The sequence below is a fragment of the Pleurodeles waltl genome, chromosome 5 (genome assembly GCF_031143425.1).
Source record: "Pleurodeles waltl isolate 20211129_DDA chromosome 5, aPleWal1.hap1.20221129, whole genome shotgun sequence".
Taxonomy (NCBI): domain Eukaryota; kingdom Metazoa; phylum Chordata; class Amphibia; order Caudata; family Salamandridae; genus Pleurodeles; species Pleurodeles waltl.
In genome coordinates, this window is record NC_090444.1 from 231211978 (window position 1) to 231236454 (window position 24477).

Genomic DNA, 24477 nt, shown 5'->3' on the forward strand with positions numbered 1-24477 from the left:
CAGAAAATATCTCAAATTTATCATTCAAGGAAAGCACTATCAGTTCAAAGTGTTACCCTTCGGATTAACAACAGCTCTAAGGGTATTCACAAAGTGCCTAGCAGTAGTCGCAGCCTTCCTAAGAAGACAACATATACATGTCTTTCCATATCTAGACGATTAGCTGATAAAATCAAACAGTCATACGCAATGTCAAAACCATGCGCATTACGTAATACAAACCCTGCACACACTAGGGTTCTCAATAAATTACCAAAAGTCGCAGCTGCAACCTGCTCAAATACAACAGTACTTGGGTGCAATACTAAATACTCAGAAAGCACTAGCAAGTCCAAATAAGCAAAGAATACAAGCATTCCAAAATATAATCTCACAGACACACACAGGTCAACAGTACACTGTCAGATTTGTCATGAAAATATTAGGGATGATGGCATTATGTATTGCAATAGTTCCACTTGCAAGACTAAACATGCGGCCCTTACAACTGTGCCTTGCATAGCAATGGTCACAGGCACACGGTTAACTTCAAGATTTAGTGTTGATAGACCGCCAAACAAACATGTCCCTTTAGTGGTGGAATTCCACAAATCTAAACAAGGGGCGGCCTTTTCAATACCCTGTGCCTCAGACCATAATTACAACGGATGCATCAATGATTGACTGGGGAGCTCACCTCAACAATCACAACATCCAAGGACAGTGGGATACCCAACAACAACAGCTACACATAAATCACTTAGAGCTGTTAGCTGTCTACCTAGCACTCAAAACATTTCAGCCTCTTCTCACTCAAAAGAATGTCCTAATCAAAATAGACAACATGACCACCATGTATTACCTAAACAAGCAAGGAGGGACTCATTCGTCCCAACTCTCCCTCCTAGCTCAAAATATTTGGAAATGGGCCATACACAACCAAATTCACCTGGTAGCACAAAACATTCCAGGGATACACAACCAACTAGCAGATGTTCTTAACAGAAATCATCAACAAACACACGAGTGGGAGATTCACCCTCAAGTACTTCAAAAATACTTTTAACAATGGGGAACACCAAACACAGATCTGTTCGCCACAAGCAAAATGCCAAAACTTCGCATCCAGACACCCACATCCCCTATCCAAGGGCAATGCGCCACGGATCAGTTGGTCAGGGATTTTTGCTTATGCTTTTCCCCCTCTCTCACTCATTCCATTTGTAGTTTGAAGTTGTAACACATTGCGTCAGCACACACTCAATTTGATACTCATAGCACCAACGCGGGCCCGTCAACCATGGTACACAACATTAGCCCTATCAGTAGTACCACACTCTAAACTCCCAAACAGACCAGACCTGTTGACACAAAACAAAGGACAGATCAGACACCCAAATCCCAACACACTCAATCTGGCGATTTGGCTCCTGAGGTCATAGAGTTTGGGTATTTACAACTACCATCAGAATATATGGAAGTGATTAAATAAGCAAGAAAACCCATTAGCAGACAATGCTATGCTAACAAATGGAAAAGATTTGTATATTATTGTCAATCTAAACAGATTGCTTCTCTTACAGCATCAATACAAGATATTGTATGCTATTTACTTCATTTACAAAAATCTAATTTAGCATTCTCTTCCATAAAAATACATCTAACTGCAATTTCAGCATATTTGCAAAATGTACAGCACAGCTCTTTATTTAGAGTTCCTATTATTAAAGCCTTCATGGAAGGCTTAAAACGCATCATTCCACCCAGAACCCCTCCTCTTGGAATTTAAACATAGTGCTTACGCGACTAATGGGCCCACCATTGAACCTATGCACTCATGTCAAATGCAATTCTTAACGTGGAAGGTTGCCTTCCTAGTCGCAATTACATAATTGCGAAGGGTCAGTGAAATTCAAGCTTTCACTATTGAAGAACCATTCATACAAGTACACAAACATAAAATCGTACTGAGAACTAACCCTAAATTTCTTCCAAAAGTACTTTCACCTTCTCATATCAAACAGTGGAACTACCAGTCTTCTTCCCACAGCCAGATTCTGTGGCAGAAAGAGCTCTTCATACATTAGACATTAAAATATCACTAATGTACTACATAGATAGAACAAAACCATTCAGAAAAACTAAACAGCTGTTTCAAGCCTTTCAAAAACCTCATACTGGTAACCCCATTTCAAAACAAGGATTAGCAAGATGGATAGTAAGATGCATCCAAACATGCTACATTACAGCCAAAAGACAACTCTTAGTTACCCCTAAAGCACATTCCACAAGGAAGAAAGGTGCTACAATGGCTTTTTTAGGAAACATACCAATGGTTCAAATATGTAAAGCAGCTACTTGGTCAATGCCACATACATTTACTAAACACTATTGTGTAGATGTTTTAGCAACACAGCAAACCACAGTAGGTCAAGCTGTACTCCGAAAATTATTTCAAACAACTTCAACTCCTACAGGCTAACCACCGCTATTTTTATGGGAGGACCAACTGCTTTGTAGTCTATGCACAGCATGTTTATCTTCAGCTACACATGCCATCGAACGGAAAATGTCACTTACCCAGTGCACATCTGTTCATGGCATGTTCTGCTGCAGATTCACATGCACCCTCCCACCTCCCCAGCAGCCTGTAGTCGTTTAAGTTAACAACATTTGTACATATGTAGATATATATATATGTATATTAAACATTCCATTAGCATGAACATCTCTTTTCTTTATAATCTATCACTCCTACCTTACCCTCTGCCGGAAAACAATCTAACATGTAGTCGATGCCCATGCGCAATGGAGCCGAAGAGGATGAGTCACTCTGTGGATCTCCATGTTTAATCCAGGTATACAAAAATAACAGGACACATACTGTTCTCCACAGAGTGACATCACCAATCATAGACCTAGTTCATTTGAGAGATATATTACCCAAACTTCATGAGAGACACTTAATACTGATCAGAGCACAAACTCTTACCCATTCCCCATTCCCCAGCAAGAATTGCATGGCATGAGACTGAAGCTGTAACATCTGCATGAGACAAGAGAAAGTCTGCAATGTACACTAACAATCTCCTGATTATACTCATCCATATCATATTCTACCTTTAAGATGCAACATCCTCCATCATTATAGAACAGTCCATGCTGTCTGTTGCCGGGAGTTGGCACAAGGTATCCCTTAAATTCAGACTGATTAATGCAGTACATTTCTCCTAATTTCAGTGCCTCATTGTGGAGATTACAAAAATGACACATGTCACTTACTCAGAACATATTATACACTCTACCAGGCAGCAAATGCGTTTTAGTGATAATTTCCTTGAAGCAGGCATGGAGAGCGGAGGCACATAAACAGGTTGGTTGTCTGAGACACAACATTTATAGTCTGTACATTTGTGCATACCTATGCTTATTTGTGTTAGCACATTAAAGCCTGACTTTTTGGGTTTGCAGGTGATTGTTTTCATTTAAAGGGGTTGACTCCTGGTCTCTCCGTTTAACTTAATCTAAACTTTACTCCTTAATCCTTATTACTTACCTGCACCCTTACCATTGTTTTTACGTTATCATTACTAGTACAATTCTCTTGATTTTTTTGTATCCTAACATATTTATTCTGAGACAGAAGACATGCCACCTCTCAACAGGCTCTAAACTGGCCAGTAGGTGTCATGGTAGAGTTATACCAAATATCTGAAATAAATAAGCTATTAATGGAAGAACAGAATGTAATGAAGGGAGAAGCATTTTAACAACAGATTTATTTCTGTACTTCCTGATAAGTGCTATACCTCTGTAAATACACAGTAATCTTGTCAAGACCTGGCTGTATTAATAATACACGCTTATATAGCATGTGTCTGCCTTTTTCCTCTGGGGAAAGTCTCTGTCCAACGAAACAGTGGATCTGTCGTATTCATATTTTGTGATTTTATGTGAGTCTTGTGCGAATTTGTTTTTGTGAATCATTCCTGTATTCTCTCAACAGAAACCCTTACTCTGAAACTATTAGAGAGATGCTCACAACCTTTGGAACTTCATTATATAAGCTGGGACTTAAAGTGCATCCCAATGAACAGGATCCAAGGGTATCCATAATGTCCTGGGGCAGCTGTGCATACACAATACAAACCATAGGTAAGAAAGAATGTTGTCATCAGTGTTTTTCCTTATATAACTATTTAATTCCCGCTCAGTAATGCTTTTTTTTTTGTGTTCCTGTTATCTATCCATTTACAGAACAAGTTTTAGCTGATGAAGATAAACCACTCTTTGGGCAGCTGCCCTGCAGACAGGTAAATATGCATCTGTGATGAATGACTGTGTATAGGCACATTTGAGTACCGCAGTAAAAATAAATCTGATAGAGACATCTAGTTGCAGATTCCTTACCTTAGAATTTACCCCAGGCATCAGTCTGTATCCATAGACTTTTCTCAAACTGTACGCCTGCATGCTGTTAGGTGGTGTCGATCGGCTCCACATCGGTCGTCGGCATCATCCTGGGCAGATAGGACATAGCTGGTCCTAGATAGGGGCCACCCCGGCATGCTGACATCAGTTCTTTTCTTTCTGCGCCAGCCTAGCGCTGATCCCAAGACGAGCTACCCCTCAGTTGTTTTTTGACTGGTCTTTTTCAACTTATTGTTGAAGAATTTTGAGTGTCTACACTCGTGGTGCGTCAAGGATGTCTACGTGTAAGAACAGGGTCAAGCTCTGTGGATCTTGCCGTGGGGCGATATCTGTAACTTACCCGCACTAAATGTGCCTGTGGTGCCTGGAGCACAACCCGAAGATGTGCTCAGAGTGACAGACCATTGATCCGAAAACTTTGACGGAGTGGTCCCTAAAGCTCCTTGCATCCTGGCGCTCTGCTCCGTGTAGGTCCTGACCTCTATCTAGAGGAAGGTCCTGGGATTGATCATGGAGTCACACACCCCCACCCTCCCTTTCATCGTCATCCCACTCCAAGTCCTCAGGGCAATTGGGTAGGTCGCGGCACAAGAAGAAATAGGAAGAAGAACAAACATTCTTTGCCTTCACCCTTTCCGTCGCCTGACAAGATGAGTGAAAAGGAAGTTTGTCGTTCTAGGCCTCCATCCTCTGGAGCCTGCGTCTGGGTCGACTTTGCGCCTCCCCAATATTCAGGGAGCCAGAGCGACCCCCGCCCAACTCAGTGTTTTATGAGGGCTTGCACCTCATTTTTGGGCAGTGTGAGCTACCAGAGTGCCCCCCGAGGTCGGAAGGGGTCTCCTCTGGTTCCGGGTTGGTGACTCCAGCCTCAACCCCATGGGGCACCCATGGATCCATTCCTGGGTCCGAACCTTTGTCTGTCGTTCCACCTCGACCTTCCCTGCCGACGCTTCCCACGTTGACGCTCCCAATGCCGCCCGTGCCCCTGGGTGTTGTCAAACCCATCCTCATTGCTGACTCCAACAATGATTCTGACTTCAAAGGGGCCTTCCCCCCATGTCGGATCCTGGCCCTTATTCTTATGGGTTGGGATTTGGTGAGGAATGGTAGGGGTCGCTGGGCCCTCTAGAATACCAGCTACAAGATCCTTTAGACTGGTGTACGTACCTGGGTAAAGACCCTGGTCTGTATACTTCCCCTGACATTTGGCATGCTTTATCACACTACTGTTGCTACAGAGGAGGGAGCGTCTTATTTTGGTGCGAAGAGCAGCCCAGGTCCTGGGCCTCGAGCTGCCTTCAATGGCAGTCAGCACATACCTCCTGCCAGAGGTGCTTCAGACTGGGGCTTCATCCTCTGAACTCCTATTGCCCTTTAATGAAGCCCTTACTGATGTCCAGCTTGGGTTTCTGGTCCAAACCCAGCGTAGGAGCTCCTGTGAATAGGACTATTGCCAGCCGCCATCGACCTGCTCCAGCTGACTCCGCATTCCTGACTAAACACCCTTCCTATGAGACTTGATTTTCCAAGCCTCTGCATTCCAGGCCATGTTCCCTTCCGCACCCCAGGATTAGGAACTAGGGGCCAGATGTAGCAAAGGTTTTTACCCATTCTGTGTCTATGGGAAAATGTGTTTGTACATATGGCCCTAGATGTTTTCTTCCTCCAGCCTGGCATTGTGGTCCGTGAACACTGCATGCCTTTTGGGCACTTACTCCCACATGTGGTGGGATACGGTTGCGCAAGTGCTGCCACAGGTACCAGAGGAATCCCGGGCTGTAATCTCTCAAGCTTGGCCTCATGGGAAAGAGGCAGTAAAGTTCACTATAACATATGGACTGGACACTACCGACTCACTGGGCAGAGTGGTTGCATCAACAGTGGCCCTGAGGCGCACCGCTCCTGATTGAGGATGTCTGGCTTTTCGGAGGACATCTAATCTAACGTTATAGACATGCCCTTTGACAGCACCTGTCTCTTCAGAGAAAAAGTAGATTTGGCGCTCAAGTGCTTTAAGTATTCTAAAGCTATGGCTAGGTCCTTGGGCCTCACGGCTGCCCCTTGGCCCCCCCAGTCCGCTTGTTACCCCTTTTGTGGCTACGGAAGGGGCATCCATTCCCCCAGCCACTGTGGTGCACATGCTGCCCAGTCTCTCCGGGGACGTGGAATCCACCGTCAGGCCAGAACCCGCCACCCACTCCCGCAACTGCCTCCAAACCTTCAAAATCTGACAGTTCCCCACCAGAGACCGGTAGCAGTCAGGGTTTGCCATCACCTGCTCCACTGGCAGTCCATCATGTTAGACAGGTGGCTTTTGCAGATAGTCTGAAGGGGCTACTCCCTCCCCTTCAAGACTACCCCTCCGTCCATGCCACCATCCTACGATTGGATGACGGAGGATCACTTGGCACTTCTCAGTGAAAAAGTTATGGTTCTCTTGGCCAAGGGAGCCATAAAGATGTCCGTGTGCCAAAAGTAGGTTGTGGTTGTTATTCCCACAGTTTTCTAGTGCCCAAAAAGAACAAGGGCCTCCGCCCTATAGTAGACCTTCGATCCCTCAATCTCTTCCTCAAGGGGAGAAGTTCAGAATGCTCACGCTGGCTTAGGTTCCATCTAACCCGGACCCCGGAGACTGGATAGTAGTGTTGGACTTGCAGAACACGTACATCCATATTCCCATCCTGCCTACCCACAGACATTACTTGCTGGTCATAGGAGGCCACAAGCACTTTCAATTCACTGTGCTCCCATTTGGTGGGCTTGTCAGCGCCTCTCGGGGCTTCACCAAGGTGATGGCAGTGGCTGCAGCTTATCTGCGCTGATCAGGGGTTTCAATCTTCCCCTATCTTGACGACTGGCTGTTGAAGGTGGAGTCGCCCAAGGCTGTCCTCTCCCACCTCCATACTAAAGTGTACCTCATGCATTTACTGGAGTTCACTATAGGAGCTGTTCAGGACACAGACACTTGTCCTCCCAAGCAGCGAGTCCAGAATATTCAGGCTATTATACAGATCTTTCAGCCTCCATCCTGGATTTCAGTGAGAATGACTCAGAGGCTGCTGAACCTGATGGCCTCCTGCATCCTGCTGCTGATGCATGCCAGATAGCATATGCGTGCTCTACAGTGAAACCTGAAGTTCCAGTGGGTGCAGCATCAGGGTAATTGCTACAACAGGGTCCAGATTTCAGAGGAAACTGCATAAGATCCACAGTGGTGGCTAACGATCTGCAATTGGGTCAGCGGCTGATCCCACTTCCTTCCCCAGTCAGATCTGACAGTAGTGACAGATGCATCACTCCTGGATGGGTCGGTGTAGGAAGCTGGGTTCTGATTGCAGTACCCCTACATTTTTTGCCTGTTTTTTTTAATGCAACTTTGACTGATGTGCTCTGGGTTCCTGCTAACCAGGTCCCCAGTGCCAGTGTTCTTTCCCCAAAACAAGACACCTGGTCACTTCATCTCCAAGTAACAAGGCCCTTTAGCACCTCTGTAAGTCCCTGGTAAATAGTACTTCTGGTACCTAAGGCATGGGTACTGAAGAAAGCCTGTAGGAATGTGGCTCTGTATATACTATCTAAAAGTAAGAGATAGTGTGCACAGAGTCCAAGTGTTCCCCTTAGAGGTAAGTGGTGGCAAAAATAGATAATTCTAATGCTCTATTTTTGTGGGAGTGTGGTCGAGCAGTAGGCTTATCAGAGGGTAGTGTTAAGCATTTGTTGTACACACACAGGCAATAAACGAGGAACACACACTCAAAGACTTACTCCAGGGCAATAGGTTTTTATATAGAAAAATACATTTTCTTAGTTTATTTTAAGAACCTCAGGTTCAAGATTTGAAGTAAATACATAAAAAGCAAGGTACTTCACACAGGTAAGTTACGAACTTTGAATGAAAGCAATATCATATACAGTACTTGTTAAAATGGCAATAAGCTATTTTAAAAGTGGACACAGTGCAAAAATCAAAAGTTTGCTGGGGGAGGTAAGTAAAAGGTTAGATTGTGAGGTAAGTAAGACACTTACAAGTCTCAGTTCCTGGGCATAGGTATCCCACCGTTGGGGGTTCAAGGCAACCCCAAAGTTACCACACCAGGAGCTCAGTGCCGGTCAGGTGCAGAGGTCAAAGAGGTGCCCAAAACACATAGGCGCCTATGGAGCAGGCTTGCTCCGGTTCCAGTCTGCTAGCAGGTAAGTGCCCGCGTCCTCGGGGGCAGACCAGGGGGGTTTTGTAGAGCACTGGGGGGGGGACACAAATAGGCACACAAAACACACCCTCAGCTGCACAGGGGCGGCCGGGTGCAGTGTGCAAAGCAGGTGTCTGGTTTCAGATCGGAATCAATGGAGGGACCCGGGGGTCACTCTAGCGGTGCAGGCAGGCACAGGGGGGGCTTCTCTGGACAGCCACTACCTAGGCTAGGCAGAGGGTTGCCTGGGGGTCACTCCTACGCTGAGGTTCAGTTCCTTCAGGTCCTGGGGGCTGCGGGTGCAGTGCTCGTTCCAGGCGTCGGTTCCCTTGTTACAGGCAGTCGTGGTCAGGGGGAGCCTCTGGATTCTCTCTGCAGGCGTCGCGTTGGGGGTTCAGGGGCGTCGTCTCTGGCTACTCACGGGCTCATAGTCACCGGGGAGTCCTCCGTGTGGTGTTTGTTCCCTGGATCTCGAGCCGGGGACGTTGGGTGCAGAATGTGAAGTGTCACGCTTCCGGTGGGAAACGTGCAGTCTTTGAAAGTTGCTTCTTTGTTGCAAAGAAGTTGCTGCTTTTGAGCAGAGCCGCTGCTCACAGGAGTTTCTTGGTCCTTTAGTCCAGGGCAGTCCTCTGAGGCTTCAGAAGTCTCTGATCCCTGTCGGATGCGTCGCTGGTTGCAGGTTTTTTAAAGTTGGAGACAGTCCGGTAGGGCTGGGGCCAAAGCAGTTGTCGTCCGTCTTCTCTGCAGGGTTGTAGGTCAGCAGTCCTTCTTGTTTTTTCAGGTTGCAGGAATCTAGTTTCCTAGGTTCTGGGGTGCCCCTAAATACTAAATTTAGGGGTGTGTTTAGGTCTGAGAGGGCAGTAGCCAGTGGCTACTGTCCTTGAGGGTGGCTACACCCTCTTTGTGCCTCCTCCCTGAGGGGAGGGGGTACATCCCTAATCGTATTGGGGGAATCCTCCAAATTCAAGATGGAGGATTTCTAAAGGCAGTGGTCGGCTCAGCTCAGGACACCTTAGGGGCTGTCCTGACTGGTGGGTGACTCCTCCTTGTTTTTCTCATTATCTCCTCCAGCCTTGCCGCCAAAAGTGGGGGCAGTGGCCTGAGGGGCAAGCATCACCACTAGCTGGGATGCCCTGGGGCACTGTAACAAAAAGGGTGAGCCTTTGAGGCTTACCGCCAGGTGTTACAGTTCCTGCAGGGGGAGGTGATAAGCACCTCCACCCAGTGCAGGCTTTGTTCCTGGCCACAGAGTGGCAAAGGCACTCTCCCCATGTCTGGTGTGTGGCAGGGTGACAGAAACTGGTCAGCCTACACAAGAAGTTGGATTGGTATTCAGGGGACATCTCTAAGATGCCTTCTGGGTGTATGTTACAATACAATGCACACTGGCATCAGTGTGCATTTATTGTGCTGAAAAGTTTGATACCAAACTTCCCAGTTTTCAGTGTAGCCACTATGGAACTGTGGAGTTTGTGTATGACAAACACACCATATACTCTTATGGCTACCCTGCACTTAAAATGTCTAAGGTTTTGCTTAGACTCTGCAGGGGCATAGTGATCATATGCCCTCACCTGTGGTATAGTGCACCCTGCCTTAGGGCTGTAAGGCCTGCTAGGGGGTGACTTACCTATGCCCCAGGCAGTGTTAGGTTGGCATGGCACTCTGAGGGGAGTGCCATGTCGACTTAGTCATTTTCTCCCCACCAGCACACACAAGCTGCGACAATTGTGGAAGCAAAGGTACAGTTTAGGGAAAGAACACTGGTGCTGGGGCCTGGTTAGCAGGGTTCCCAGCACACTTTCAATCAAACCTTAGCATCAGCAAAGGCAAAAAGTTAGGGGGTAACCATGCCAAGGAGGCATTTCCTTACAGAGCCCACAAGAGCTGCAGCACACCTTGTGTCACTCTAAGGGATCCAGCACCAACCTCATGCAGACTGGTATTGCAGGCTGTGTTACAAGGTGCTCCTTAAAAGTGAAAACATGACTTGGCACACACTTGTGTTCAATGCCTTCGAAGCACTACTTGTAATATTTTTAAGTCACCCCTACAGCAGGCTTTTCAGCCCTATGGCAGGGTGCATTATATTACCAGTGAGGACATATATGCAGGAACAAATATGCCCATTCTATGTCTTTGTTGATTACTCCAGTATTGGAACTTTCATAGATTCATATGCTTGAATCATTCCCCATCGTCGAGATGGGAGTCCCCGATGTAATACAAAAGCCATGCTCAATTGCATATAAAGCTCAGAGGTACTAGGCCTCTTAATTTAGTAACGTTTTATAGTCGTTTTATAAAAAAGGACCAAACTTTAACAAACAACCAATCAGCTCACACCACCCTCTAGAACCCTCCTGTGAGGAGCTGATTTCCCTCAGATTTTCCACTGCATGTTGTGCTAAGAAGTCTCCTTTGCCTCTGCTCAGTTTTGCGTCCAGAAATCCTTTCTGAAGAGATTTGGATACTTTTTCTCTTCAGAAATCATTCAAGGTGGGTCAACCTGGCTACCATGTCAGAGACACCTAAGAAAGGGCTTTTTAGAGCCTGTGCTATCTGCATGAAAAAAAGGCTGCATGTGGATGACCAGCGTAAGGAATGCATATATTGTCTCTATCCTAACCATAAACCTAGAGACTGTAAGGTATGTAGAACCTTTTCTGCTAAGACTCTTAAGGACAGAGCGGGTTGTCTTCTCATCGGGCTAAAAAAAATTGAAATCTAGAAACAATCCAGTTTCTGATGAGGACAGTGCCTCTTCTTCTGCTTCTGTGGTGAAAACACCTGTCAAACGACAATCTGAAGGTTCTTCAGAGGAAAGACCCAGGAAAGCTTTTAAAAAATCTACTGAGGTGTCCTCAAAAATTGGTAGCCCTTCAAGGATGAAGACTAAAGCTTCAGACTTAAAGTCAGAAAAGAAGCCTGTCTCTGAGCTGTCAACACCACCATTCAAGGTATAGCACATCTTCAAGAAACCAACTTCTGCGCCATCGACAGGATCATCATCGAAGATGGGGCTGTCGACAGCTCAGGTCCTGACGATGACTTCCACCGTCGACACACTGTGCCTATGGCAAAATCTGACTCTTGGTCGACGGTATGCTCATTCTTGTTGACAGCGCGTCCTATATCTTCACCATCGGCGTTGATACTGTTTCCACTGACGATGGCCTCGTCGACGCTGCTTCCACCGACGACGGCATCATCGACGACACTCCAACCATCGACGTCACAACCATCGACGTTCCTCCATCGACGATGACCGATCCGTTGACGCTCTCCTCGACGATACCCCGTCAACGCCACCACCATCGGTGGCACATCTCTCATTGACAACGAAGACTGTAGCGAAAGTGCAGAGACCATGTTCCTTGCCTCTGTTTTCATCAGCGGACCAGGATACACACATGAGGGTGAAGAAGTATCACCTGATGCCCTCAGTCACGTCCCCTAGCAAGGTTTCCAGCCTTTTACCCTCACATCTCTGAGATGATGATGACTCTGATGAGGAGGGTATTTTAGGACTAGCCAGCAGCCCTTCCAAGTTAAGAGTTAAATGCCAAAATACTCTGTCGATGCTTCATATTATACGCAAAGCTATTATGAGCAGGTGGGGCTAGTAGGTCTTCCCCATGGGCTTTTTTCAGACTTGGAAGCAATGTTGGCAGACTATCAGGAGCGTTTTCCAGCAAAGCCTTTGTCGGTTCAACAACCGATACTTCCACCTCAACTAACAAAACTCCACTTGCAGCAGCCGCATCATACACCTCAGCCAAGATCACAGCTTTCTGTTCTTTCCACACCAAGGCATCAGGTCTCCTCCGATGAGGATGCGGAGGAAGGTGAAATACAGCCTGACACTGATGAGTGGGATGATTACATCATACCGGCACCTGCTTCTCCTACAGCACCCTTGGTAGAGTCCCGACCTGAATATATAGGTGGCTTCCATAACCTGCTTGAGAGTTCCGCCACGCGGTTTGATCTTCCAGTGTCCACAACTCAGCAGGATTGCTTCCTCTACGATTTTAAAGAACCCCACAGGAAGATGGTCAGAGCTATACGCATCATAGACCATGCCTGAAAATGATGCAGAATCCAGCAATGGTCCCTGCAGTGCTGCCAAGACTGGACAAAAAATATAAACCCACGGAGGATGCTCCGGTTTGCCTCTCAGGCCACCTGAAGCCGGACTCCGTGATTTCGCAAACCGCCCAACATCGATCTAGGCCCCTCTACACCATTGAGATCACCGCCGGATAAAGAGGGGAGACGCTTAGATAACATCGGCAAGCGTTTCTCCTCCATGTCTGCTATTGTAGTAAGGGCGGCCAATTCCCTTGCTCTACTTGGCAGATATGATCGACAGCTCTGGTCAGACATGTCTCAATCATTGGAAGAGCTTTCAGACGCTTCCAAAACAGAAGCCAGGAAAGTACTCGTAGAGGGCCAATGGTCTTCAGCAGAGATCATTGGTTGTGCACTAGATATAGCAGCTATGGGCTTCAGATTACTCGCGGGGTCAGCTGTGTTGAGGCGTCAAGGTTGGCTCAAAGCCACCAACTTTCGTCCTGAGGTACAGACAAAGAATCAGGATCTTCTATATGACGGGGAAACACATCGACAACGCTCTTCAAACCATTAAATCTAATATGTAGGCGGCAAAATCCTTAGGCACTCTGCAATACATGAAAGTGCCCTTTCGTGGTGCTCGGGGAAGAGGTCAACCTTCCTTTCGCAAGGATACCAGCAATATAGGTATCCATCCTATTCCTCCACGTTTCAGCCGTCTAGGACACAATACCAGCCGAGGCAACCGCCTCCCGCAGCCTATACCAGGCCTTACCACAAGAACAAGTGGGGGCGACAATCTAAGGAATCCGCACATAGACTATGACTGTCTAACGACACGTCCTCTACACTCTTCTCCTACAATTTATCACGGAATGTTAAAAAATCATATCCAACGCTGGCAACAAATAACGAAAGACAAGTGGGTGCAGGATGTCGTCTGATTTGGACACCTGTTGGAATTCACCCAGATTCCCCTTTCAATGCTTCCGTCCCAGACCTCACAAAAACACCTTTGTCTGCTCCGCTTGGAGGTAATAACCATGCTGAAGAAAGGGGCTATAGAGTCTGTTCCACATTCCCAGAGGGGAAAGTGTTTCTACTCCCACTTCTTTCTCATCCGAAAGAAGTCTCACCTATGGAGGCCAATTCTGGATTTATGGGAGCTGAACATGTACCTCAAGAAACAAACATTTCGGGTGGTCACCCTACAAGATGTCCTCCAGCTTCTGAACAGAGCAGACTACATGGCCTCTCTAGACCTTCAGGACGCGTACTTTAACATTTCCATTCATCTGCTACATAGAAAGTACCTGAGGTTTGTGGTCAATGGCAAACACTTCCAGTTCAAGGTCCTCCCCTTTGGCCTACGTTCAGCAACACGAATCTTCACCAAATGTCTAGCGCCAGTGGTGGCCTACCTAAGGAGAAACAAACTCCAGATTTTTCCCTATCTCGATGACTGGGTAGTAAAAGCTCCAGATGTCCAGTCCGCAGAACACTCAGTCAAGGCGACTCTGCGCCTTTTTAAGGAATTAGGCCTTATGCTCAACAAAGAAAAATCGTTCCTACAGCCATCCACTTGGTTAGCCTTCATAGGAGGTATCTTAGACACTCAACAGGCCAAAGCCTATCCAGCGCCGGACAGACAAGCAAGGTTAATACAACTGGCAAGGCGCCTCCAAAGAAAAAGTTGTCTTTCAGTTCGGCGGTACAAGTCCTTACTAGGCATGATCTCGTCATGTATAAGCCTCATTCCATTCTGTTGGCTGCGCATGTGCCCAGTTCAGGCGGAGCTGGACAGGCAATGGACGCAAGCACGAGGATCCTTCAAGGATACCATCCTCATAACACAGCGCATGGTCCACTCTCTGGATTGGTGGACAATTCCCGAGAACAGTTCAAAATGACTCAGCTTCTTGGCACGAATTCCTCCAATGATTGTAACTACGGATGCATCGCTCACAGGATGGGGCGCATGCCTGCAGGACCTTCGGGTGAACGGCAGGTGGCCACCTTCTCACCATCTTTTCCACATAAACCTTCTCGAGCTGAGAGCGGTCTATTATGCCTTGCAAGCCTTCCTTCCGAGGATACGAGGATCAGCAGTGCTTGTCAGAACAGACAATACCACCACAATGCCCTACCTAAACAAGCAGGGAGGAACACGTTCTCACGTACTCTCTCAAGAAGGGCAAAACCATCTGGAAATAGTGCGTTCATCACTCAGTCCACATAACAGCGGAGCATGCCCCAGACCTACAGAATACCATAGTGGATTCGCTAAGTAGGTTTCCTCCGATCCCTCTCCCCTCAAGGGTGATCAGGTAGATGAAGTCGGAACCCTGCCAGATGATCCTTATAGCTCCAGCCTGGCTGCGTCAACCGTGGTACATGGAGTTGCTTCTCCTGTCTGCTTGTCCACCCATCAGACTCAGACCAATTCCGGAGCTGCTTACTATCAACTGGCGGCAAATGAGGCACCCGGATCCCAAGTCTCTGAGTTTATGCGCATGGCTCCTCAATACAACAAATTTGGCCATCTAGATCTACCGACTGAGTGCAGGGAAGTGCTAGCTAACGCACGTGCAGCTAGCACCAACAAATCTTACCACCTAAAGTGGAAACGATTTTGTTTGTGGTGTGAAACCCAAAAAATGCACCCTCTCTCCTCCGTACTGGAGGCGGTGTTGCCATATTTCTTACAACTGGCACGTTCCGGGCTTGCCCATTCCTCAATTGGAGTCCATTTGGCGGCCATCTCCAGATACCGAAGAGTACCAGGCAAGCAGTCCTTATGCTCTCTGAGATTATGCAAGCAATTCTTGAAGTGTCTCTTCAGATCTTTTCCTCCAGTAAAGCCTCCACCTCTGGCATGGCAACTTAACATCGTCCTTGGCCAGCTTATAAAGGACTCTCCATTCACTCGACCTTAAACGGTGCATAAAATTCTATCTGGACAGAACAAAGTCATTCAGACAGTCCTCTCAGTTATTTGTAGCTTTCAGTGCCTCTAGAAAAGGTCACTCTGCAACTAAACAGACTATATCCCGATGGATTAAAGACGCAATCATATTCTGCCATCAGAAAGCAGGTAGACCATTGCAAAAAAGTGTGAGAGCGCATTCTACCAGAGCTATATCTGTGTCCTGTGCGCTGTTTGCTGGTGTATCAATTAAAGACATCTGTTGAGCTGCGACATGGAGGACAACTCACACCTCACGCAGCATTACTTCTTGGGCACAAAGTCACTTCGGGATGCAGCAATTAGGGAAGCGGTCCTTCGAAACCTGTTACAATGAAGATGAGCTAAATAATTATTTCCCTCCATCCGCTTGTTTTCTGTTATCTCACACTTTCTTTAAAATAATGATGTTGATCGTAGAAAGAAGCATATGTACATATTGTCATGCCAGTTCGCATTTCAGAGTGCTATGTTGCTATCTGTAGGTCAAAAATGTGTTATCCACTGCTTACTATTCTGATTCAAGCATGTGAATCTATGAAAGTTCCAATACTGGAATAAGAAACAAGTTACTTACCTGTAACTGTAGTTCTCCAGTATTGGAAACTTTCATAGATTCACATGCAACCCATCCTTCCTCCCCTGAGAAGCTCACCTTCATTTTCCTCAGCCCTAGATGTATTATTGCACTTGTGCTTGTAAAATCTGAGGGAAATCAGCTCCTCACAGGAGGGGTTCTGGAGGGTGGTGTGAGCTGATTGGTTGTCTGTTAAGTTTGGTCCTTTTTTATAAAACGACTATAAGATGTTTATACATTTAGAGGCCTAGTGCCTCTGAGCTTTATATGCAATTGAGCATGGCTTTTGTATTACACTGGGGACTCCCATCTCGATGACTGGGAATGATTCAAGCATGTGAAGCAGGGGTGCTCTGGTTCCAGTCTGCCAGCATGTAAGTACCTGCGTCCTCGGGGGGCAGACCAGGGGGGTTTTGTAGAGCACTGGGGGGGACACGAGTAGGCACACAAAACACACCCTCAGCGGCACAGGGGCAGCCGGGTGCAGTGTGCAAAACAGGCGTCGGGTTTTGTATAGGTTTCAATGGAGGGACCCGGGGGTCACTCCAGCGGTGCAGGCAGGCACAAGGGGGGGGCTTCTCGGGACAGCCACCACCTGGGCAAGGCAGAGGGTCGCCTGGGGGTCACTCCTGCGTCAAAGTTCGGTTCCTTCAGGTCCTGGTGGCTGCGGGTGCCGAGTTGGTTCCAGGCATCGGGTCCCTTGGTACAGGCAGTCGCGGTCAGTGGGAGCCTCTGGATTCTCTCTGCAGGCGTCGCTGTGGCGTTTCAGGGGGGTCGCCTCTGGTTACTCACGGGCTCGCTGTCGCCGGGGAGTCCTTCCTGAGGTGTTGGTTTTCTGCAGGTCGAGCCGGGGGTGTCGGGTGCAGAGTGTAGAGTCTCACGCTTCCGGCGGGAAACGTGAAGTCTTTGGAAGTTGCTTCTTTGTTGCAAAGAAGTAGCTGGTTTTGAACAGGGCTGCTGTTCACTGGAGTTTCTTGGTCCTGTAGTCCAGGGCAGTCCTCTGAGGCTTCAGAGGTCGCTGGTCCCTGTCGGATGCTTTGCTGGAGCAGGTTTTCAAAGTTGGAGACAGGCCGCTAGGGGTGGGGCCAAATCAGTTGTTGTCTTCCTCCTTCTCTGCAGGCTTGTAGGTCAGCAGTCCTCCTTGTTTCAGGTTGCAGGAATCTGATTTCCTGGGGTCTGGGGTGCCCCTAAATACTCAATTTAGGGGTGTGTTTAGGTCTGGGGGGGCAGTAGCCTATGGCTACTGTCCTTGAGGGTGGCTACACCCTCCTTGTGCCTCCTCCCTGAGGGGAGGGGGGTACATCCCTATTCCTATTGGGGAATCCTCCAAATCAAGATGGAGGATTTCTAAAGGCAAGGGTCACCTCAGGTCTGGACACCTTAGCGGCTGTCCTGACTGGTGGATCAATCCTCCTTATTTTTCTCATTATCTCCCCTGGGCTTGCCGCCAAAAGTGGGGGATGTGTCCAGGGGGCGGGCATCTCCACTAGCTGTAGTGCCCTGGGGCATTGTAGCACGAAGCCTGAGAACTTTGAGGCTCACTGCTAGGTGTTACAGTTCCTGGAGGGTGGAGGTGTGAAGCACCTCCACTCAGAGCAGGCTTTGTTTCTGGCCTCAAAGAGCACAAAGGCGCTCACCCCAGGTGGTCAGAAACTCGTCTCTCAGCAGCAGGCTGGCACAGACCAGTCAGTCCTTCACTGAAGGATTGGGTAAAATACAGGGGGCATCTCTAAGATGCCCTCTGTGTACATTTTTTAATAAATCCAATACTGGCATCAGTGTGGGTTTATTATTCTGAGACGTTTGATACCAAACTTCCCAGTATTCAGTGTAGCCATTATGGAGGGGTGGAGAGGCCAGCCCAGGGTGGACACTCAGTCGGAATTGCCTGCGGGTCCTCTCTGGATAGTTGAGCCACCTGGACACGGGCCGTGGGCGTCGGGTGCAGAGTGGTTTTGGACTCAAGCTTCTGGAGTGAGGTGAGAGTCCCTTGGAAGGAGTTTCCTCTTCTTATGGTTGGACAGGTCCGCTGACAACAGGAGTTTCTTGGTCCTCGGTGATGCAGGCAGTCCCCTGGAGGCTTTTCAGGGGTTGCTGGTCCTGTAGAACGTGTCACTTTTCTTGGGCAGGGTCTTTGAAGCAGGAGACAGGAAGGTAGGGCTGGGGCCTAGTCAGTTGTTTCCTTTTCTTCTCTGCAGGGTTTTGAGCTCAGCAGTCATTCTTCTTTTCTTGAGGTCGTCAGGAATCTGGTGAGCTGGGTTCAGCCCTTGAATTCTAAATTATGGGGCGTGTTAGGGTCAGGGGTCAGTAGCCAGTGGCTTCTGCCCCTGAGGGTGGCTACACCCTCCTTGCGCCCACTCCCTTTGGGCAGGGGGGCACATTCCTATCCCTATTTATCCCTGTCCTCCGAACCAACACGGAGTGGGGGGTCATCTCAGCTCTGGACTCCTTAGGGGTGGTCCTGGCTGAGGTGGTCACCCCTCCCTGTTTTCCTAATTTTCCCACCGGACTTGCCACCAAAAGTGGGGCTGTGTCTGGGGGTGGGCATCTCCACTAGCTGGAGTGCCCTGGGGGCACTGTAATCTGAGGCTTGAGCCTTTTAGGATCATCCGCCAGGTGTTAAAGTTCCTGCAGGGGGAGGTGTGAAGCGCCTCCACCCAGGAAAGGCTTTGTTTTTTTACCACAGAGTGCTCAAAGGCACTCACCCCATGTGGTCAGAAACTCGTCTGAAAGTGGCAGGCTGGCACAGACCAGCCAGTCTTACCCTAGCAGTTGGGCTAACGTACAGGGGGCATCTCTAAGATGCCCTATGTGTGCATTTTTCAGTAAATCCCACTCTGGCATCAGTGTGGGTTTATTGTGCTGAGACGTTTGATACCACACTTCCCAGTATTCAGTGAAGCCATTATGGTGCTGCGGAGTTTGTAATGACAAACTTTCAGACCATACACTTAATATGGCTACACTGCACTTACAATGTCCAAGAATGGACTTATACACTGTATGGGCATATTGCTTATGCAGCTTTGCCCTCACCTGTGGTATAGTGCACCCTGCCTTAGGGCTGTATGGCCTGCTAGAGGGGTGACTTACCCATGCCACAGGCAGTGGTTTGTGGGCATGGCACCGTGAGAGGAGTGCCATGCCGACTTAGTCTTTTTCTCCCCACCAGCACACACAAGCTGCAAGGCAATGTGCATGTGCTGAGTGCCCAGGGTGGCATAATACATGCTGCAGCCCTTAGAGATATTCCCTGGCCACAGAGCCCTTGGTACCATGGGTACCTTTTACAAGGGACTTAACTGTGTGCCATGGCTGTGCCAAATGTGGGAACAAAGGTACAGTGTTAGGGAAAGAACATTGGTGCTGGGCCTGGTTAGCAGTGTCCTCCGTATCACCCTCCTCCTGTGGTGGCCACAGTTATAACAGATGCCTCCACGTTAGGGTGGGGAGTCTTTTGTCTCTAGAGGAACAGTTGTATAGCAATCTGTTGAAATTACGGATGATACCTCTGGCTCTCAAGTCCTTTCTCCCCTCCCTTCATGGTCAGTCCATAGATGTCTTGAGAGACAATACTACTGCATTGTGGTACATTGTAGGAAGCTGGCTTATTGTGTGGTGGGTTCCTAAGGTACTTACACCTTATACCAGTTCCAGGTATCCCCTATTAGTGAGGTGTAAGCAATGGCTAGAAGCCAGGCTCTATAGGGGTAGCTGTGGATGAGCAGCCCAGGCTTATCTAGGAGACATGCAAAGCTCACGGAAAAAACACTGTAGTCACACAGAACTTAGACACATGAAAGAACCACACAGTGTTACAAAAATAAAGGTACTTTATTTTTGGTCACACATTACCACCAAATACTAGAAGGGCAACCCTCCAATAGGAGGTAAGTAGTACACTAATTATATACACTAGGAAACAGTAATAGGCATAGAAAAGGTTAAAAAAAACTGCACATTCAGTTAGACAGTGGTGACCCTTGGGGGAGCCCAAACCATATAGTAAAAAAAATGGAATGCAAACACAGGGCCCCTACCTAGGTAAGTGGAATGTGTAGAGGGGAGCTGGGAGTTCTACAAAACCACAGAGTTAAGTAACACAGTACCCCCCAGTGACCAGGAAAGCAGAAGTAAATCATTGGAATTTCCCCAAACCACCCAAAAGCAAGGAAAAGAAGACACCCAGACAAGACTGCAAGAAACCAGCTGTGTATTCCTGGAGCAGAAGACCTGTGGAGAGAGGGGACCAAGAGTCACAGTGGCGTCCAGGAGGAGTAGGAGCTACTACCCACCCAGCTGTACTTGCAGGAGTTGGTCGACAGTGATGAAGAGAAGGTCAGCACTACAGCTGTGGAGCCGGAGAAGAGTTTCTGAGGGATGCAGAAGATGTCCCACGCTGGAGGGAAGATTGCAGACGGGTGTCGGTGCAGGAATTCTACCAACAAGCCTTGGCAAAGGCAAATATCACAGTTGGCGGGAAATGGTGCTGCCAGGAGCCAGCAAGGCCAAGGAGGACTTAACCCTGGAGGGGGGAGTCGGAGGGGACCCTCAGCAACACAAAGCCCACAAGAGCAGAGGCAGCACACCCAGTAGTCCCACAAGACGGGGACACAGAAGTTGCAGAAGTAGCCCACGCAACGCACAGAAGAAGGGCCCCATGCCACAGGAGAACCACGCAGAGGGCTGTGCGTAATAGGAAGGAGTGCTGAGGGCTGGAGCTGCACATATCCTGAAGTTCCTTTGGAGGAGATGCAAACAAGTATTGGCAGCTGCAAGGGACGCTGTGCATGGGGGTACTGTCCTGCGTAGGAAAGGCAAGGGCTTATCTCCACCGAAGCTCAGGATGAGAGGAGATGAACGCAGCCGGTCGTTGTTGCCGTAGGTGCCTGCAGAAGCAGGAGAGTGACTCCTTCTCTCCAAGGGAGATTCCTTCTTCCTTCTCGTTAAGACTGAAGACTTGTCGACCTCAGAGGCTGTCCAGCCGGGGAAATGTTGCAGAAGCTGGAAGGAGCCGTGGAAACAGTGTTGCAAGAAGAGACTTCTTCGTGGAGGCAGATTGTCGGTTTCTGCAGGGTCCATTTGCGGTTCCAGTGGCTAGAAGTCGAAGAAAGGTTGCAGAGGAGTCTTGCTGGAATCTTGCAAGCCGAATCAGAGGGCCCACCCAAGAGAGGCCTTAAAAAGCCCTGAAAGGGGGATTCGGCACCTAGCCAGGTGACTACCTATCAGGAGGAGGCTCTAAAGTCACCTGCTTGGCATGGCCAAACAGATGCTCCCAGAGGTCCCAGCCAACCTCGGATTCAAGATGGCAAAACTCAGGGACCCTCTGGAGGAGCTCTGAGCCCCGCCCCTAGGGTGGTGATGGACAGGGAAGTGGTCACTCCCCTTTCCATTGTCCAGTTTCTCGCCAGATCAGGAACTGGAGATCCCTGAACTGGTGTAGACTGGTTTATGCATGGAGGGCACCATATGTGCCCTTCAAAGCATACCAGTGGCTTGGAGAGGCTACCCCTCCAAAGCCATGTTACACCTATTTCCAAAGGGACAGAGTGTTACCCCCTCTCCCAAAGGAAATCCTTTGTTATGCCTTCCTGGGCTTGATCCTTTTAAGCTACAGGAAGGTATAAACCTGTCTGAGTCGTGGCAGCAGCTGGGGCTGCCTGGAAAACCAAGGAAGACTTGTAGGAGCAATGCTGTGGGTCCTCCAAGGAGCCCCCGAGTGCACGGAATCATACTTCCAATACTGGCAACAGTATTGGGGTATGATTCCGACATGTTTGTTACCAGACATGTCTAGGTTCGGAGTTACCATTATGTTGCTGGACATAGGTAGTTACTGATGTCAAGTACATGCATAAAATGGCGTTCCCGCACTCACAAAGTCCATGAAAATGGTACTGGAGTTCATGGGGGCACCTGTGCTCATGCAGGGGTGCTCTCACACACAGGTACCTGCACCCTGCCCTCTGGGCTAGTAGGGCCTGTTATAGGGGTGACTTATGGTGACCTAGTGCAGTGACGTATTTTGAAAAAGGGTGCATGCACCCTTTCACGCAGACTGCAATGGCAGGCCTGCAGAACACTTTGCATGGGCTCCCCATGGGTGCATAATACATGCTGCAGCCTATGGGGTTTCGGGATCCCCTGGTACCCCTATGCCCTGGGTGCCTATGTGCTATTTACTAGGGACTTACAACGGGGTACCAGTAGGCCAAATGAGGGGTGAAAATGGTACTAGTTACCAAGTTAGAAGGAAGAGAGCATAGTCACTGGGGTCCTGGTTAGCAGGATCCCAGTGAACACAGTCAAGCACACTGACAACAGGCAGAAAATGGGGGTAACCATGCTAGAAAGAGGCTAAATTCCTACATACATAAACAAGCAATGGGGGGTAGGGTCATACCTTCTCTACACAGAGGCTCTGCGACTCTGGTTCTAGGCTCAGGATCATTAGATTTATGTGATGGGAAATCATCTGGCCAGAGTTCTCAATGTGCATGTTGACAGTCTCAGCGTGTTTTAGCTGACCATGAGTGGCGTTTCCACCCAGAAGTAGTTCTCCACATTTTCTGTTTATGGGGTACTCCTTAGATAGATCTTTTTTGTCACTCAAGAGAATGCGCACTTCATGTCATTCTACAGTCGCCAGTAACTGGGAAATGGGGGGGCATTGTGTGGTGTGTTTCAGTTGCACTGGGGCTCCCAGATGTTTTATGCATTTCCCCCCAAACCCTTGTTTTCTCTGGTCTTGAGTAAGGTTTGCCTAGACTAGGCACAAGTCATATTAATAGCCCGAATTGGCGAAAAGGGTGTGATACACAGACCTTCTTCACCACAGTGTGTGCCCTCGACTCCATCTCTCTCTCAGGGCAGATTTCCTCTTTAAGTCACTGGGCAGGTTCTACACCCTCACCCCCAGGGCCTGCACCTTCATGCCTGGATATTGAACAGGGCAACATGAGTTATTCAGATGTAGTGGATGTTATTTTGTCATCTATCCAGAAGGAACTGTGCAAAATCTGTTTATGCTGGTAGACAGTCAAAGTTTGTTCACTGGAGTTATGATTATTCTATTGGCCCTTTAAGGGCTCATTTGTCAGATGTTTTGCATTTTGCTATTTCTTAGATGCAGCAAGGCTGTACAGTTGTCACAGTTAAGGGTTATTTGTCTGCCCTTTCAGCATTTCTGTGTTTGCCAGATCAGCCTTCTTTGTTTAAATGTCCTAATGTACTAAGGTTTAAGAGCCTTACAAATAGATTCCCTCCTACACTGTTCATTATAAGATAGTTTTTCTTGTTGCCGTAATATCTGCAAGTCAGGTTAGTGAGCTACAGGCCTTAAATGCTAAGACTCTATTCACAACTTTCTTCCCGGATAAGTCTGTTCTGAGAACCTGGGCTGCCTTCCTGCCGAAAGTGCATACTCCCTTCCATCTGGGTCATCACCCTTCTTACTTTATATCCTCTTCCATATCCATCTAAAGAGGAGGAAAATATTCATTATTCGAACCCAAAAAGGGCTGTCTGCTTTTACATGGACAGAACACATTATTTCAGGCAGAATGACCAGCTTTTTGTGGGATACGTTGGCGAAAGGAAAGGCGATCCACCAAAGGACTTTGTCAAGATGGATCATCCTTTGCAATAGGATCTGCTGTGCAGTGGCACACAAGGAACCTCCAGAAGATATTTGTGTTCATTCTGCTAGAGCTAAATTTCACACCTCTGCTTTAGCTAGAGGAGTCCCTGTGGCACATATTTGTAAGGAAGAGACCTGGACATCCAGTCACACTTTTGCAAAGCCTTATTGCTTAGACTCAGAAGTGAGAAGGGGTGGTCATGCACTTGTCTTGTTTTGCAGGATTTTTTGGTATAGGTGGACATGCACCTACCTCCTGGAGTGCGAATGCTTGGGTACTCTATCCAAAAGATGAGGAATTTGCAGGTAGATGTTTCCATTAGAAGAACAAGTTACTTACCTTTGGTAATGCTTCTTCTGGTGGATACAGTATTTACCTATGGATTCCTCAGTGACCCAACCATCTACCTGCTGCTTATTTATGTATACCAAAAAGAGTTTTGTTTGTTTTTGAATATGTATATGAGTTTTCATATGTATATAGTTCATTTTGAGTTTGTGCATCGTAATTACATTTCTGAGATTGGTGCCATCCATTCACCTAAAAGGCATGTAAAAAATGGGTGGAAACTGAGGTCGGTACACTGACGAGGGCTTCTTATGGCTCCTATAACGTCACACT

General features: G+C 47.9%; 1 protein-coding gene across 3 annotated transcripts in view; it reads left to right on the forward strand.

The window, feature by feature from the left end:
* Window positions 1–24477, forward strand: part of UBR2 (ubiquitin protein ligase E3 component n-recognin 2) — a 1248744-nt gene that overhangs the window by 898319 nt on the left and 325948 nt on the right. For all 3 annotated transcript variants that reach the window (XM_069233963.1, XM_069233965.1, XM_069233964.1), the window contains exons 35-36: window positions 3986–4134; window positions 4237–4292. In XM_069233963.1, coding sequence (XP_069090064.1) covers window positions 3986–4134; window positions 4237–4292 — 205 coding nt within the window. The remainder of the gene's footprint in view (window positions 1–3985; window positions 4135–4236; window positions 4293–24477) is intronic.